This window comes from Rhagoletis zephyria, unplaced genomic scaffold (genome assembly GCF_001687245.7).
Source record: "Rhagoletis zephyria isolate East Lansing unplaced genomic scaffold, Rhagoletis_zephyria_1.1 Rzeph_scaffold_03512, whole genome shotgun sequence".
Lineage (NCBI taxonomy): Eukaryota > Metazoa > Arthropoda > Insecta > Diptera > Tephritidae > Rhagoletis > Rhagoletis zephyria.
The window spans coordinates 37,407-56,159 of record NW_016160595.1 but is presented as its reverse complement, the minus strand read 5'-3'; the positions used below and the strand labels follow the sequence as shown (position 1 = coordinate 56,159).

At 33.5% G+C, this 18,753-nt stretch overlaps 1 protein-coding gene across 1 annotated transcript; it reads right to left on the bottom strand.

Moving 5' to 3' along the window:
* Positions 1 to 704: 704 nt before the first annotated feature.
* On the bottom strand, positions 705 to 16,585 carry LOC108369146 (mast/stem cell growth factor receptor Kit). The gene is made up of 16 exons (XM_017624146.1): positions 16,391 to 16,585; positions 15,075 to 15,102; positions 14,920 to 15,000; positions 14,768 to 14,850; positions 13,004 to 13,148; positions 12,455 to 12,635; positions 10,903 to 11,135; positions 10,776 to 10,828; positions 10,557 to 10,702; positions 6,064 to 6,103; positions 4,822 to 4,987; positions 4,598 to 4,752; positions 4,326 to 4,518; positions 4,109 to 4,250; positions 3,926 to 4,031; positions 705 to 1,371 (listed from the first exon to the last, which is right to left on the bottom strand). Exons 1-16 carry the CDS (start codon positions 16,511 to 16,513, stop codon positions 1,021 to 1,023), a joined length of 2,226 nt encoding a protein of 741 aa, XP_017479635.1. The 5' UTR covers positions 16,514 to 16,585; the 3' UTR covers positions 705 to 1,020.
* Positions 16,586 to 18,753: the final 2,168 nt, after the last annotated feature.

Genomic DNA, 18,753 nt, shown 5'->3' with positions numbered 1-18,753 from the left:
TTTTTTTTTGGTATTGAATGGACCTATCTGATCGGCGTAAGCTACTGCCCTAACGCGCCTTATTTCTGCCTCTTTTAAGCGAGCTGTCAACGGAAATTTTCCATAGTAGAGGTGAGAGCACAGCCGCTTAGGTAGTCACCCTTACTGCATCCTTTTGACATAGGAGTGTCATAAGTAGTTCTGAGTTGAAAGAGATTGTTAAGTCGGAAGAGATTGTTAACCAACGCTGGCAGAGAGTTGCGGAGTCCGAGTTCCTGTAGAGCACCTTGTATATCCAAGAGAACAGATAACGAATATTTTGTTAAAAAAATAGACCTCGCAAGTCCAATGCCCGCTACGCTGACCCCAGTATTTTTGCGGAAAGGTGTTCCTCGTAAAACTACTGTGGTCAGCAAAACCGGAGTTGGACTGATGAGGGCTATTTTTTGATGACAAAATAACATCGACATCGACGTCGACAACCATAATAGGGCCGATTATTTGTGATTCACTTACTTTTCGATGACAAATATAAGGTTCCCAATGCAATGCTCAAGTGCAGAAGGGTCTGTTTACACTTGGCGTGAGTAAACCTGGACGAACCTTATAAAAACGAGCAGTAATTGGTATTGTAATATACATTTTGGTATCTCGATTTACGTACATATTATTCTTTTTTTCTTCATACATATGTAAATACGAGTACAAGTTTTATTTTGGTTCCGTGTGATATGTACATACATATTTATTTTAAAATGCCTTTGGTTTTATTAAATACAATACTATGTCATTATTTCGCACTTGCTTGTACCAACACATTATAAATTACGCACATGAAACTATTCTTAGTAGACGGTAAAAATTACATAATTTCTATTAATTACAAAAATTAATACATCATATTAATTAACACTTTATAAAAGTATGTATTTATATATATACTTTACACACACAGCTTATTCTATGCTAAATCTCCTAAGTATTTGTGTTTTTTGTTTTTTTTTTTATAGTTTATTGTATACATATATACTTAGTGTAAATTTAATTACTAATAGGTGGAAAGACGTAATCATCACTCAGACTGTTAATATCAACGTAAGCCGTGCGTGGGCTTAGAGCCTTGTAGAGCTCGGCAAAAGTTGGTCGCTCGTCTGGATTTTCATCCCAGCATTGCGTCATAATAGCATAGACTTGATCAGTGCAAATTTCTGGCTTTTCCAGTCGTTTACCGGACACCAAATATGGAATCAGCTCATGATTGCTGATAGTAGGATATGGCGAAGCGCCCAAGGTGCCAATTTCCCATAAAACGACACCATATGCCCAGATGTCACTTTTGTTCGAGTACACATTATCGCGAATTGCCTCAATGGAGAGCCAGCGTAAAGGTAGCTGCGGATGAGAGATTAGTTGAAGATTATATAGTACATATGCACTTACAAACATACATATAGGGTCCGTCAAAAGTTCCGGGATGGACGATTTTCTCAGAGGGATATGACTTCGACCTTAATTTGCAAGGTTATTTCAGCGTAAACTGTGAAATTTTTGATGGGGACCCCTATTTTTGACCCCGAAATGGGAAAGAGATTGAAATTATACGTTCAGTTATGCCCTTACATTGGGGGCGATAGAGGACTCAAGCAAGGGCATATCTGATCATATAATTTTACGCACTTTCCGATTCCGAGGTTGCAAATAGGGGTTCTCATTTTAAATTTCAAAGTTGACCTTGAAATAACCTTCAAAATCAAGGTCAAAGTTAGATCCAAGGTCACCGCGAAATCCATCGGACCCTGTGGACCCTGTACATGCATATATACATACGTTTTTGATAATTAAATACTGAACATGTTTTGATGATGAAACTGAACATGGATTTTAGCCATAATTTATTTGATAATTTAAAAATTGCATTACATTTTAGGTAGTTTACAAATTTGCATAACTTTTTCTTGCTTAAAAAGAGGAATATTTTTTGACCACCTAAATTTCTGATAATTTGAGAACTGAATGTAAGCTTATTTATTTAGCGGATTGGTTATCTCATCTCGCACATAGGTTGCTCACGTTGCTCAGAGTGCGCGAACGAGGACGCAAGAGTGGGGATTGAGTATAGCCGTGCAACTGTTACTGCATACCAGCACAACGACTATACCCCATTGCAACCCATGGTCATTTGATAACTGGATGCAATTTCGGTCTTATAAAAACTGTGCAATATTTTTGGTCATTTCAAAGCTGTTTCTGTGTGTGTGTACAGGACACACATGTTTTTTGATGAAAATACTGGACATAAACCAATTGCTCATTCAAAAACTTAAAATTGTTCATAGCACAGCCACACAAAAACAAGTGGTGGTGTTCGGGGATTGGACTATCTTTGCCTCGTGTATTCTGATGCGCTGAACACGAATATGAAGTCCGTTTTGCTCCATCGCGGTAGGATTTTTTCCTATCCTCAAAAATCGTTATGTGTCAGCCACCCATAATATCCGCCATGTTTTTTGAGGCTAGGAAAAATCCTGACGTGATGAAGCAAAATGGACTTCAGATTCGTGTTCGGCGGATTACTTTTTTTTGTTAGGCTGTGTAATTTTTCGGCTATTTAAAAACTGGGGATTAACTTTGAGCTATTGAGAAATGAACATAATTTTCTTACCACTTAAGGAATGGACATAAATGTTTGTAAGTTTAGATGTATGAATGTGACACAAAATATGTATGAAATCTTAGATTTGTAAAACGTTGACACAAAATACGAACGGAACTGCACAAGAAAAGCATTTACCGTTCAATAGTCGTTGTCTACTTTCTATCGGCCATTTTTCAAAAACGAAAGATTATAACACTAATGGGCTTATTAAAAAAAAATTAAGTAGGTTTAAAGAGCTTTGTAAAATGAAGTTTTCATAAATTTTTTAGTTTATAAACCTTTTTTAAAGCTACTTTATTTTTTATGAATAACGCCATAAATTTGTTGATTCATTTTTAAAATAACTAAAAACTTCTGTCTAGTTATTAAAAGACCAAAACCCTTAATTTAAAATTTAAATCCAGCTCTTAAATTACAAAAAATTATATTATGTCAAACTGATTTTATTTACAGCTTTTAAATGAACAGTTATTATAATGCCAAACAAATTTTCTTGTTTTTTAAATGACCAAATATTTGTGCTAATCTTTTATAGGGACCTTACATGGTCAAATTGTTGGATCAAACGGCGTGTCTGTGTAATTTGACNTTTGTGCTAATCTTTTATAGGGACCTTACATGGTCAAATTGTTGGATCAACCTTCACGTTGGTTTGACCTTCACGCGTTAAACGACCCATCAAATTTTAGTTTTTCGTTTTGGTTGAAGTTGAAGAACAGCTTGAAAAATTTTTGTATTCATTTATTAATACTAAAATTAAGTCGTATTCATTATGTCCAATTTATGAGCTGCCAAAAATGTATGTGCAGTTTTTAAATTACCAAAAACAATATAAATTAATGAGGTGCGCTAAATTTATGTCCAATTTTTAACTTTTAAATATTTACAAATTTATACTCAGTTTTTGGATAATAGAAAATGTACATACATATGTATTTCTTGATTTTAAATGTTATATTCACGTTTTATGTAATTAAAATTTGAGGTAAGTTTAGGACTGATTTATTTACAAATTTTAAATGACCACAGATTTATGGCTAGTTTTTATAACGCCAAAAACATCATATCTAGTTTTTAAATTATTAAAAAAGATGTCCAGATTTTTAACTAAACCAAACCAACCATTAAACCAAAAGAAAATATTTCCAGTTAATGAGCAGCGAAGAATGTACGTTTGAACAATTTTTAATCAACCAAAAAATTATGTCCAAATAATATAAAACTAAAAATTGTATGTGCAATTTTTACTTTCAAGCCTACGCGTTAGAATTTTTTCATAAAAATACATACCTTTCGAGTTTTCGTATTGGTATAAATACCATGGCGTGATAGACCGAAATCGGATATTTTCAAAGTTTTGTGATCATCTATCAGCACATTACGGGCAGCCAGATCCCTAAATGAGAGGGTTAATTAGTAAAACAAAAAACAAAAAAAAATAAATAAATAATGCAGCTGAGTTAACTTCCTCACCTATGCGTGATTTGCTGTTCTTCAAGAAATTGCATACCATTGGCAATTTGCAGAGCAAAGTTGTGCAATTCTTTGTGATCTAAAATATACTCGAATGTACTCGTATCATTGTAGTCCTCGTCATTGACAATTGTGTAAGTGGCTATAAAAAAAAAACGTAAGCAAGTATTAACCAATTATGTATTTTCATAACAGCATTTGCTTTAGCCCGACTAACTTTCAGCGACGGATGCTTTTGGCTGACGTGAAGTCTCGCTTCCGCTATCCACAGATTGTGTGGATAACTTTAGTTCTATGTATTTAACTTTGGTTTTAGATTGCGACTGTTCACGACTCGCATAGTTGCTGCTGATATTGCCGTTCGCCTTAAATTTTGTCGTTGCTTGACGTACAGTGCGCAGGTAAGTTAACTGCAATGATGAACAAAAAAAAAAAACAGTAAATACCAAAGCGCACTGAAATGCTGAATAAATATTTAGTCAGAATTACCAAATCACCACGTCCCACAAACTCCATGATCATCAGATATGGCGCTCTTATGGTGCAACATCCAAAGAAGCAAACAATATTGTTGTGTATGCCTACGCCCTTCAACATTTCGATTTCACTCAAGAATTCTGCCACTTCATCTGAGGTTGGATTCTCTGTAAAAATTGTCCATGAAAGTTAAGCCAGTTATTATAAAAAATTGTATATAGTATTTAGGACATTACTTTTCAGTTGCTTCACCGCTACAACATGACTGCCTCGCATTCGTCGTATGTTCACGGCAACGGCTTTGTAAACGCGCCCAAATGCTCCTTCCCCAATTTCGGGACCAATATGTATAGCACTATGCGGTATTTCGAATACATCAGCGAGACCTTTGGCCTGAGCTTCCTGCAGAAATATAACATACTATTTTTTAATTCCCCGGTACACAAAATTTTTACGCACAAAAATCATTATACTCGCGAAACTAGGGACCAAAAAAGTAAAACTCTGTTTTTGATTTTCTCTTTGGTTAACTCAAAAAATTATTTTAAAAATTCGGAATAACAATATGGGTATCAAATACATACATAACATTTGATTCTTTTTTATTGACTTTGGGGGCGTTATTAATGAAAATTTTTGTAAAAAACATTGCGAATACATCATTAATGAAAATTTTTGTGAAAAACAATTTTCATTAATAACTGCCTCAAGCTTAAAAAATTTTTAAATTTAAATGGTTATTAGCCCAGAAAATAACAAGATTAAATTTGCTGGTGCATAAGATCGAATAGGTATTGAAAATGTCCTTTTAATATTTTGTCCTTGACTATCCTTAATTTTTTTAACTCTGAGGATTTTCATCTTTTATTTGGTAGCCATATTATTATTCTACATTGCACGGAATTTTTAAAATATTTTTTTGAATTTATCATTGCTTTGAAATGTCAAAGTCTTTTAAAAAATCCTAACGTCAGAGGGGAAAATTAAAAGAGTATTTTTACTATATAGTATATTGATTGTTTCGTGCGTTTTGAATTTTTTTGACTTTTGTTGCGCGGTGTAATAAGATTAAATTTAGAATAATACAACAGGACCACAAAAAAAATCGATTAATGGTTCTTTTGACCATACCGAAGTTGCTATATCATGTCAAAACTTTTTTCAACCTCGAAAACCCCGGCGGGCTTTATGTGGCAGGCATTTACTTTAATTTTGGTTTCCAGGGATTTTTTGGGGTCGACTGCGACATTGGATCCGACATTTTGAATTTTGAAAATCTGACTTCATATTCGTAATCAGCGATCCCAAAACCACTTATGTATGTATGTACTACCAAGATTAAAGTAAATCCGACAATATTTATACAAGTTTTCTGTCACATAAAGTCCGCCACATATGACAAAAGGTCTGGTCAAAAGAACCTATTTTACTAAGATAAGTATTATGGAAATAAACATTTATGCTTTGGAATTCTTTACCTCTACGTATTTATCTACATAGTTAATGTTGTCCTCCATTCTAAAAGTTAAACAAAAGAAAATGTTTATATAAATGCGTATTGAACGTGCTCATACAATATTTACTAAAATAATATAATTTAAATTAAAACAAATAAATACAATTTGCATAATTTAAAAAAGGGAAAAAGTCCGCTGCCTGATGATTTGAACCTCGGATCTCCCAAATGCTTTGCTCATTCGGCCATTGCGATTGATGGAACAGCTCGCGCAAATGATCGAAATAAAAAAATCGATTTTTGAATCGATTCGAATCGAAATAAAAATAATCGATGCTGGAAGAAATCGGCAAAATATAAATCGATCTCCCGAGATCTTTGGATAGCAATAAAATCTAAAAACTAAATTAGAAAGAGAGAAGTAAAAAAAGAAGAAACTAGCACTTACAGTGACGAGCAAAACTGTAACATGGTGTAACACTTTTTATTTCAGCTACCGCTATATTTCCAAGTTCCTTTTGTTGTATATTCTTATTGGTACATCCCTCTCTCATAACGATTTGAAGTCAATACAACAACAATAAAAAAACCAGCAGACAAAAATGTAAATTAAGGCAGATGTTACAGTTTTGCACTCACTCTCAGTTTTGCATTTGACAGTTATCTTTTACTTAGTTGGAAGACAGATGACTTTTTTCTATATTGTATTGTATTGAAGAAGTGATCTCCAGTAAATAACATAGTTAATCAGGAACCATAAATGTAAACAATAGATTTACTGCGGAAAGGCGGGACCGCACGAAAAGTGGCAAAAAATTTTGGAATTCGCTACTTGAAAATGTTAAGACTGACAGCAAATATAGCCTGAAGTGTTCCCAAGGACAAAGGAAGTATGTCAAAAAATATTACGGTACGATATCTTGTGAACTTAGCAGCAAGCAGCGATGCAGCCACTATTACAGAAGCGCTTAAGGTATTAAACTTTAATGCAAATCAAGAGACAGCAAGGCGAAGAATTGCCAAATTGAGCGCAAAGGCATCATAAAGAAGAAAAAAGCAAATTTGATCATAATACATGTGCGAGTGTGGCAGCATTTCGCAGCATCGCACGAAAACCGAACCGTTGCCTATTGGGATATATTAGGCCGTTCAGAATGCAATAAAAAACATATTTTTAAGTTTCAATTGAAGGTTATTTGGTCTGACAAGACTAAATTAATCGCTTTCAATCAGCTGGTCGGGCACGGTATTGGATCAAAGACCCAAATTGGGCCCATGCGCATTATGTAAGGAAAACTGTGAATCACAGTGGTCGGTCAATAATAGTTTGGGGTTGTATTTAAACATTTTTTTTTGTCCGTTAGTACGTATTATGCGAAAGGAACAGTATCTGTTCATATTTCAACAAAATTTGCAAGGTGTAGTCGAAAAAATGAGAGTTTCTGCTGAAAAATCACTCAAAACACACTGCACATGTTCACAAAGCCTGGATACAAAAGCAAAAATTTGCTAATTTCAAATGACCCCCACAATCCGCGGACATGAATCTCATCGAGAATTTGCGAAATCAACTAAAAGCACAGCTTAATAAGTATCAAAGTCCGTAATATCGATTACATGAGCTGTGAAAGCAAACTAAGGATATACCACCAGAGTTTTTACAAAGATACAAATAAGGTATGCCAAATCGCATCCAGGAACTGAAACAAGCAAAAGAGTACTGAACATTGTGTTAGTAGTTCTTTTTTTTTCGTGAAGATTGTTAAAAAGTTCTTAAAAATATATGAGTGCAAAACTGTAACATCTGCCTTTATTTACATTTTTGTCTGCTGGTTTTTTTATTGTTGTTGCATTGACTTCAAATCATTATGAGAGAGGGAGTAGGGATGTACCAACAAGAATATACAACAAAAGTATGAAAGTCGCTAGAACTTGGAAAGATAGCGATGGCTGAATTAAAAAATGTTACACCATGTTACAGTTTTGCCCGTCACTGTATGTATACCTAAAAAAAACAAAAGAAAACTTTTACTTTAAAGCAAGATCTAAAAATTAAAAAAAAGTAAAACGAAAACATAAGAGCTTCAAAAATAAATGAAATAAAAAAATATATTTTTCTTCTTAAAACAATAAAATAAATAAAAACAAAAGAAATTGACAGAAGAAAAAAAATTAAACTCAAAAAAGGAAAAAATAAATAACAATAAGTTTCTAAAAATTAAATGAAATTAAAAAGATATCTTTCTTTTATAAACAATAAAATCTAAAAATTTAAGGAAATATTTTTTTTTAGTTCAAAAAAAGAAAAGAAACAAATGTATTCAAAAAAGGGCGAGAGCAATTAGAAGGTTGGATATCTAAAAACTAAAAAAAAATTAATTAGGAAAAAAATAATACAAAATATTTAAAAAACTACAAAAAATAAGAGTAAAACATTTAATGAAATGCTATCTTCAAATTGAAAGAAAATTAAATCAAAAAGAAAAAAAAATGTATTAAAACAAGTAAGAGCAGCGCTGTCTTCGGCAATAGCGAAGGCTTCATACCTTTCATGAACATCTGAAAACTTTACTTTAACAGATTAAAGCATTTGAAAAAATTTATTCACAGCACACATATATTCACAGCACACATAGATAGAGGAGTTACATATATAAAAAATCTTATCTAAACAATCAGAGGTATGGAAGATATACCTTATATAGCACCAATCAAAGTGATTTTCACTGCTGTGTGATCGGTATGTAAACCGGTAACACAATTTAATGGGTTTAGCTTCCTACATAAAGGAGATATTACGCAAAAACTGGTATAGAAACAATCAATGGTATACGAGATAAGGCTTATACAGCATAGATTTTGACAATTTTCTCAGTAGACTTTGTGTTATTATTTATACAATAGCTTACGAAATTATCGGTTTTAGCTGTACAAATAAATTAGTTTTACATTAAAACCCCATATCTGAACAATCAGTTATAAGGAGGCAATATATAAGTTACAGTGACCCGATCTTTGTTAAGTTTACTGTAAACTATCTGTTGATAATGAGTGAAAATAGAGCGAAATTTCATGTTTCTAGCTGCATATATTTAGAAGTTATAACAAAGAACCTCATATCTGAACAATCAGTTGTATGGGAGCTAGATGTAAAAGTCACCCGATCTTTGTTATTTTCACTGTAAGAATTCTGTTGATAATCATTGGATGTATTGTAAAATTTCATGTTCCTAGCTACCTAAATCGAGGAGTCATAACGAAAATTCTCATAACTGAACAATCAGTTGAATGGGAGATGTATGTTATAGTGACCCGATCTTTGTTATTTCCACTGTAAATATTTTGTTAACAATGAGTGAAAACGGTGAGAATTCTCATGTTCCTAGCTGCATAAATGGAGAAGTTATGGCAAAAAATCTCATATCCGAACAATCAGTTGTATGGGGGCTATAGGTTATAGCGACCCGATCTTCGCCATTTTCTCTGAAAGTATTCTTTTGATAATTAGTGACAACAGTTCAGAATTTCATGTTACTATCTACTTAAATGGAGAAGTTATCTTATCTTCTTATATCTGAACAATCAGTAGTATGGGAGCTATAGGTTATAGTGACCCGATCTTCGCCATTTTCTCTGAAAGTATTCTTTTGATAATTAGTGACAACAGTTCAGAATTTCATGTTACTATCTACTTAAATGGAGAAGTTATCTTATCTTCTTATATCTGAACAATCAGTAGTATGGGAGCTATAGGTTATAGTTACCCGATCATTGTAATTTTCACTCTAAGTTCGCTGTTGATAATAGGTGCAAGTATTGCAAAATTTCATGTTCTTAGCTCCATAAATGGAGAAATTATAATGAAAAATCTCATATCTGAACAATCAGTTGTATGGGAGCTATATGTTATAGTGGTCCGATTCTTCCGGTTCAGACAAATGATTAATACATTATAAAAATACACCCACCTGCCAAATTTCATCCGGATATCTCGAAAACTGAGAGACTAGATTGCATACAAACAGACGGACAGACAGACAGACGGACATGGCTAAATCGGCTCAGCTCGACGTGCCGATCATTTAAGTATCTCTTCTTATTCTGGTACTTACAAACATCGGACCAAAGTTATAATACCATTTCATGCTCATGAAAGGTATAAAAATAAAAAATAAATATTCCTGGGCTCCAGGACTCGAACTTGGATCTCTCGAATCGCACGCTAGTGCTCTGCTCATTGGGCCATTGCGACTGTCTCTCAAAATAAATGTTCACTACGACTCAGTGTTGCTACGGACAAATTTTTTTCCGAGCAATATTTGCCAGAAAAAATGGTAAGAAGAAGAGTTACGTTTCTTATGGAACTGTAGGATGCTTTAATGCTAGAATAACAAAAGTCTTTCGAACTGTCTTGCCATCTGTCTTTCATTTGTCTTACGACTTTTTACTATCTTAGCCAGTGTTGCCCTGTAAATAAGTAATTTTCTAATTACTCGTATAATAATGATTACTTACTCCACCATGTTTGCTAAGCAGCTTTCGTCCTTTTCCAAAACGCCATTTTGAAATTTCGCCAATTTATTTCGCTTCCAACAACAAATTGTCAATACCAATACAATGATGCAAAGAAAAAGTGCACTGACAATACTTAACGCAATGCCCTGTGAAAATATTTAGAAATACATATGAACAATTGAATGGCTGCACCAGAACTTTCACGGCCAATACACTTACCAAATTAAAATCACTAGCCTCAATATTTTCGTATTCTTTTAAGAAATCGGGCACTACAAGAATAAAAATAAAAGAAATACATGTGCATGTACTTTATTATCATTTAGCCGGTGTGATTATCTTTTACCTGTTACCTTTATGAAGTCTTCAGGTCCGCCGCAATGTAAATCATCGATTACATATGAACGAAGTTTGAGCTCCGCCTTAGATACTAATTGCTTGGGTATTCGCATTTTAAAGGTGCCTTGCATGCCACCCTTGGTCTTAAGGAGCGTTAAATTTTTAATTGGATACAAATGCTCCGTGATGGGTATAAGTCTTCCACCCCATGATAAGGACGGATTTGTTTGTTCGCTGATACTGCGAAATTAATTTATAGAAGAAATAAGTTAGTAAACATACAATGCAAGACAGGCTACAAAGCTCCCAAACAAGTACTGAGAGGCATACTATTTAGTTAAAAGCTTGGTATCCAGTACCTAAGGAAACGGAAAAAGCCCTAATTTCGTTTGGGTGAATAGTAGTGTCCAAGGAATTTTGACAGCCTGTTGTCTCACTCTTTCCTGACAAAATATTGGAACGGGCATACTTCCAGCAAGTATCTGTTCGCATGCTCCCTGCGGTAGTAGGTGAGCGGGAATTGCTTGCTGATAATAAAATAGTGCAGCCTGACCGCGGTGTGGAGACAAGTCTGAAGCTTCAATCACTGCGTTTTACTAAGTAGTCTCCAAAACAGGCCAAACAGGCGCAATGGAATTTAGAATAGGCCGACCAATTGCCTTGCTCGTTGCCTCCAATTTTTTTTTTTAGCAAATGCTACCAGCGAGCGATTTGAGGCCTTGTGGCGGCTCCGCACTTTATTGGCAATCGCTGTTGGGTGAGCGGAGAAAGAGCGCAAATTGCCGTCGATATTGATGTGCCCTAGTCGTGGAAGTCTATTGTAGCTTTACCTCATTCTTCCAGCTGGTGAAAAGAGTTGTTGCTAATTTTGTTTGGGGAGGGGATAAGACTCCGTACAAGGAAGGAGCGAGAAAGATTTGAGAGATNTTTTGTTTGGGGAGGGGATAAGACTCCGTACAAGGAAGGAGCGAGAAAGAGAGAAAAAGAGAGAAAGCTATCTCTCAAAGCCTTTTACTTTCTGACAAAGGTAATCAATGCAATCGCCAGAGGCTAATATTAAACATTCATCAGCGTAACTTTACACGACCAACGGAGACGATCTAACTCTATTTATTTAGATCAGCGAACTATCAATTTCCATTACATATTCGGGAGAGGTTTTACATATTTCAGAAGGAAGAAAATAATATTTGAGAGTGGCATGCTACATTGCGTTTCTTACCAGTACGTAAGGGCAGATTAGCCGTCAGGGCGAGAAACTCCATACATACATATGTACATACATGAGACTCGTTTTGCTCTTAATGGATAGGATATGCTTCGCTTATGAAAGTGCCATAACTTTTAATAAAACCTTTGATAAGCCGTTTGAGAATTTCAGAGATATTTTTATTTGTGTGATGGTGACTGGAACCATAGTTTAAAAAGTATCTATTTTTTTAATTATCAGATCCTGCCAAGTTTCAGCCTCGTGGAGCCATGCAGATTTATCGTTTTACTTTAACTTTAATACATTACTATAGATAAGTATGTCATTGAAAATTTGGAGTGCAACTCACATTAAATACAACTTCCAGTTCTGATCTGATTCCTTTGCATCGTACTGGAAATGATTGCTGCCGTTTTCATATCTTATTGACCAATTGTAAATTATCGTTTCATTATTGGGTATATAGACGGACGATGTGACTTTGGGTAGTTTTTCAGCATGTCGACAGGAACAAACATCCTTAATGCAATCTGTTAAGAAAAATGTGTGCATACACGTTACTTAGTTACTGTATGTTTACATATACGTAAGCCATTAGGCCTCATGCATAAAAAGTGAGCTTAAGCTTCGACTCGATTTTCAGAGCAAATTCTTGAGCTCACTTCATCAGTGTAAAAATTGAATCTGAGCTTAAGCTCAGTTTTTATAAATGAAGTCCACTAAGTGTATCGCACACCCTCTTCAAAAGGGACACAACTCTAAAAACTACTGTTATACCAGTTTTTTGTATTAATTGCGTTGAATCTTGACCATCCACATGCAGTTATATTTTCGGATCTGATTTTTGAGTTGTGCCTCTTTTGAAGATGGTGTGCGATATATCTAATTTTGTACTCACATGGCACCGACACTGTCGAATGTTGTGAAATCGCTGTATTAGATGTTTCCACCATTACGGAATAATTGCATCCAAACATGAAACCACATTCATTTTGATCCACTTGTGTCATAGGATTTTCTGGTATAATCACTTGTTTCGCATCCTTTGCGTAAATATGAAAACAAAATTTTGTGTAATAGTCGTACATAAAATTTTTATAGATCAAAATAATTAGCAAAATGGGGCTTAAATACCTTGGGTTTGTGGAATATTTTCAAAATCTTTACATTTTATATACTTAGAAAGTTACAATTTGGGAATGAAAACGGTATACATTTTATAAGTAATTTCGAGCTCAAATCTTCGAGGTCATAACAATTCAATAAAAATTGCGACTGAGTGACTGAATGTTGTTTTCAAGATATCAGCCGTTAAATTTGTCTTAAACTTTCTTCTGCCTTTTTGTTGGAATGGGGAGCGTGGTATTGGTTAATTAACCGCATAGAAAACATCTGTGTGGTTGTTAAAATTCAAAAAAGAATATTTTTTTTACGTTTAAATTTAACAGATTATTATTCTAACAAAGGATGGAAAAGTAGGTATAATTGTATTCTTTCAGTCCTTTTTGAGTTCGAAAGCAAATGCGGTACCAAGACGACATATAAGTACGGTGACCAGATTTCTGTGGACAAAAATCGGAACAATTTTGTTTTTAGAATTAAAATACATAACACCTTTTAATACAGCTTTATTTAGGACAAAGTAAAGAGTAAAAAATTGAAAAAATGATCACAAAAATACATACACACAATAAATACGGTGGCGATAATGTAAATAGGGAAAAGACATTTTAGCAAGTTTTGGCTACTTTTCTTTGTTTAAAAACTTTTTATTGTTTTTTAATGAAAATATAGCTTTCGATCTAAAAAACCATGTAAATCAAAACAACCAACTTTGTAGAACATTAAAAAAAATCGACGAATTTATACAAATGTTTATCAAAATTTTAAACTTTTTTATCAGATTTTTAGAACTTTTTTGAGCATGCAGTTTTGTAGCCCATTCAATTTTAGTATAACAAGGTGCAAGTTCGATGTTGTTTAATTTGTTGATTTTTGGCAATTTTTTGTTTGCGCATTTTCTTCCGTACAAAATATGTTCGACAATTTTTTTGTATGCAGTATGTTCTAGCTACTTAAAATTTGCACTTTGTTATACTAAAATTTAATGGGCTGAGAAATAGCATGCTCAAAATTTTTCTAAGAAATCTAATTGAAATGCTCAAAATTTTTATGAATATTTATCGAATTTTGCTAATTTTTGTACAAGTTTGACTTACATGATTTTTGTTATATAACGAGCTACACTTTTATAAAAATAAAAAATATTAAATAATCGAAAGGGCAATAGCCAAAGAATGCTAAAATGTCTCTTCCGTATTTATATTTTTGCCACTGTAGCTACAGCTTGTATTTTTCATATCCATGATTTTTTTGAGGGAATTAGCATTATTTTTATAATTTCAGTAATTTCAGTTAGAATCGTTTCATTTAGAAAAAAAAACTTAAGAAATAATAATGGAAACCTTGAAAAAAAGTTTTACAGTAAAACACTTAATCAATTATCATTGAAAATAAGGATGCTGGCTATGTTTGTGGATCCCCTATATTCTATGCTCTTCGTGATAAGAAAGTGCTGCCACGTTTGTACGAAAATTTGTTTTAGGCACTGAAAGCTTATAGCAACACAAATAGATTAGAAATTAGAATTATTTTTACTAACTTTTATAATTCCATAGACACTGCAGGGAGGCTCACTACATTCCGTTGAATTTAATGCAGTCACAATAACATTATATGATGTACCTGTAATATGGGCACTTTAAGTCAATATCGAATTTCATTAAAAAAAAATTATAATAATATGAGACTCACCCTTTGGCAAGTTGTCATCCCAGCTAATTAGAAATTGTACAATGTCGCCCTTTTCGTGTAACGTAACATTGGTGCTGATGCCTGTGGAGTATTATTTAAGAGCTTGAATATATTTCAGTTTTGCATGGAACCATGTTTTAATGAATGCAATTTACCTGCTATTTCTCCAGGTTGTGTTAGAAGCTGCAATAGAAATATTAGAAACTCTTTTAATAAGTTTTAATTAATTTAGCTAATAAATAATTTAGTAAACCACTTGCAATCGAAATCGACAAAGTGATAGAAATAAATATGTAAAAGAGGGTAAACTTTTTTATTGTCCACGCATATTTTGGATTCAAAGGGAGTAGAAGTTGAACAAACTTAGAAAAATCAACAAATATTAAAATGATGTATTTTGGAACGAATTTTCGTGATCCCTTGTCAAAATTTGCTTGGAGACAAACCGGTTTCGTTGTGGTGCCATCTTCAGTGTCATTTTTCGTTCTAAGAACTTCTCACACTGTTGGAAGAAACAACCAACTCTAAAAAGGGTTTTGCTCAGTTTCTCGTTTATAATTCTATTAAAGAGTATATTATCGAGGGCTGAGTGGAAGATCGGCCTATCACGGCAGACGGTAAAAATTACCTGAAGCTGAAAACATGCCCAGAGAAAGTTCGAAATTTATGAATTTTTATAAAAAATTCCTGTTTTAAAACTACTTTGATTGTTTTCGTTTACAAACATTTACAAGATGCTTTTCAGATTATTTATCCTCAGTGATAGACAGTCTCTATAAGAAGAGCTTTCATTAAAAGTTACTAGCTCCTTAAAAAGAGTTGAAATATACGCATTTTGATGACTCATTACCAAATAATACTCTTCGAAGCGGATTAAAAATGTTTCCCAACCGTTCTTTGCTTATTTGAGGACATTTTGTGAAACTCTCGCTAAAGGCTCTTATGTTGGTACGCTGGGTTCCTTCAAAAGTCATATGAATTAGACATGTTACGGACCTTCGACTTCGATTCTTAAAGGTCGGAACTTCCGATTGAACCTCCGATTCTGATACCAGTTGTAACTATTTTAAATCGGCGTTTTAACGAAGTTCTGAAGGACCTTCCCTTCAACTTTGTAAAAGGTCTCGGCTATCTATGCCTATTGCCTTCAGCTAAAGGGCTGAAAATTTTTTACGTTCACGCTTGTAATTCGCTCCCGATTTCGGTTGTGACTGCGATAAATTAAATCTTACAACTCCGATTCCGAGTCCGTTTCCGGTATACTCACCTTCGCAGATCACTGATTTTTAATTATCTTAATTTTGGGGTTTCTTAATGCAACTAATAACAAGAGGGTGAGCGATTCCTCTAGACCTTCATTAAATTCCTCGTACAAAATACATTTGCATACATACATACATACATACTTTTGCATATACGAATATGTATGTCTATTATTGTTTTCTTTATTAATTCACAAATAAATATTTACCTTAGTGGGAGCGCCAGCGCTGTGTATGCTCATTGTAGTGGATGCTTCCATTCGCAAAGCAGCGGTCGTTAATAAGGAAAGCATCAATGTAATACACGGCACGTATAAAAGTTTCGAACACATTATTTTTTGTTTTTACATTAGGAATACATCATGGTCCTTTGTGCACTGTTATTATTCTGAATAAAGTCATGAGAAAGCCTAGAAGACAAAAGACAACAACAATAGATTCATGCCAACATAAACTTTTTTACTGTATGAAAACTATGTAAAATAGAAACGGGTTATCCGGTTTTTTTATTCCAAAATCGGGAACCGGTTTTTTCAAACTGCAATTTTTTCAGATAGTTCGAAAACCAGTTTTGGAAAAAGTCGAATAATCTAACACCCCAATTATTAGATAAAAATATTTATTAATATCTCTCACGTTTGCCTTGAAATGTTTTTGATTCAGTTATGGTGATTTATTTGCCTCACAAAGAAGTTACGTAAGACTAAGCTGTATGTATGTTTATATGTATGCATACTTCAGATATGTCTAAATGTTTTAATCTAACTCTTAATACAAGGCAAATTATTATAAAATATTGTATGTTTATATTTCTAATGCTAAAACGCGTCAGCAAATGCACTTAAGCGTGTTTCGACCACACTTTAAAAAATCTGTTTAAAATTGCGACTATAAATCGAAGATATTTTTGTTTATATATCGAATTTCATTGTAAATTTACACGATGAATATGTATTTTTCTCGTTTACACATTTTCGTGTGTAAAAATCCTTTTTGTTAGCGGCTTTACACAATTCTACGGGTGAAATCAAACAGCAGACGTGTATTTTGTAGCTTGTACACACTTCCGTAATAAATTTACGCACACCACAGCATCTATATTACACTCTAAAAAGTCCGAAATTTAAACAAACTATTCGTTGAATAATCGAGCATGTAATTTCGCGAATAATAAGGTAGGAAATCAGTAACCTACCTTTTAGCTAGGAAATCTACACAATTTTTTTTTAGAGTGCACATTACTTTAGGACTTTTTATTTGGCTTTTTAATTCCTATGGCTTTCCTTTATACTTATACTTATTTATACTTTTTACTTAACATCGCAACTGAAACGGAAAAAGTCGTGACTAATATTTTTATTTTTTTTTATAAAATGATGTGGGGGTTGTAATTCGATGAAATCCATCAAATAAATCAAAAAGTGAATTTGGAATTTTTTATTAGTTATGACTTTTTTCATTTCAGCGATGGTGTTTGTTACGTCTTTTTGCATTCCACGATACGATATGTATGCACAATATCATTCCTTCTGTTTATGAGGTTTGGGAATTGAAATCAAAATTTTACAAACGTTAAAAAAGTTTTGTCACAATGTACATATGTATGTACGTCACAGTTTAGTTTTAAACTTTGAATTTATTAATAGATACGATTACAAATAATTAAATAAGTAAAAACACCCAAAACATTCAAAATATTTTTTTACCTGCAAACTAAGTTAGTTTACAGCTATTCATATCCGTAAGTTCAAGACATTTACATATCCATACATACGTACATATCTATGCCACTCAATTATAGTAGCGTAAGTCGGAATGGGCTCTTTTCCCTTTAAAGCAACATTTTATTGGGTTTCCAAACAATATTGTAATGTTTAACTAGCCATAGGTGTAGTTCAAGATGCCCTTCTAATAGAAGATTAATAAAAATAAAAATAAAATTCAAGGGCAAATTACAAATTCTTAAACCCAAAGTCCAGCCTTCTAAAGTCACTTAAGCTATTTTAATTGAAAAGCCTCCGGCACATACTCAACCTTATCAACCACGCCGGTTGGTTCCAACATATTTATTCGCGGTATATGGTATCAAAATTGCGCTTAGCTGCTACTTGGGCGTAAAAGTTTTTCCAACACCATTCTAACCTAACCTGACGACCAGTTGAAGAGTTTGCTGAAACTTTCATATTTTTCAAATTCCATTGTATATAAATTTTATACAAATAACTAGCCAATGCCCGCTTACTTCGCGGCGCCTAATAAGAGCTTTTCGTTGGCCAATGCAAAAGAGCGTTTAAAAACAAAATTAGTCTGTAAAGTCAAAATTTTTGATTTAAGTTGAAACCACTAAGGTGCAGTATCCTTCTCACACATAGGCCAATAATAGTAACGCTGTGATACCATATGGAATACCTATCCCTTTTGGTGTCATGAGCTTTACCAATGGTCTTATTTCCACCTGTGAGATCTCTGCCAAGCATGCGTAATCTTTTTGTATGATCTTGCAACTACAACATTGGTGCCAATAAAAGTTCTTATAGGGAAACCCAAGAGCACAGAAGTGAGTTTTCTGTTA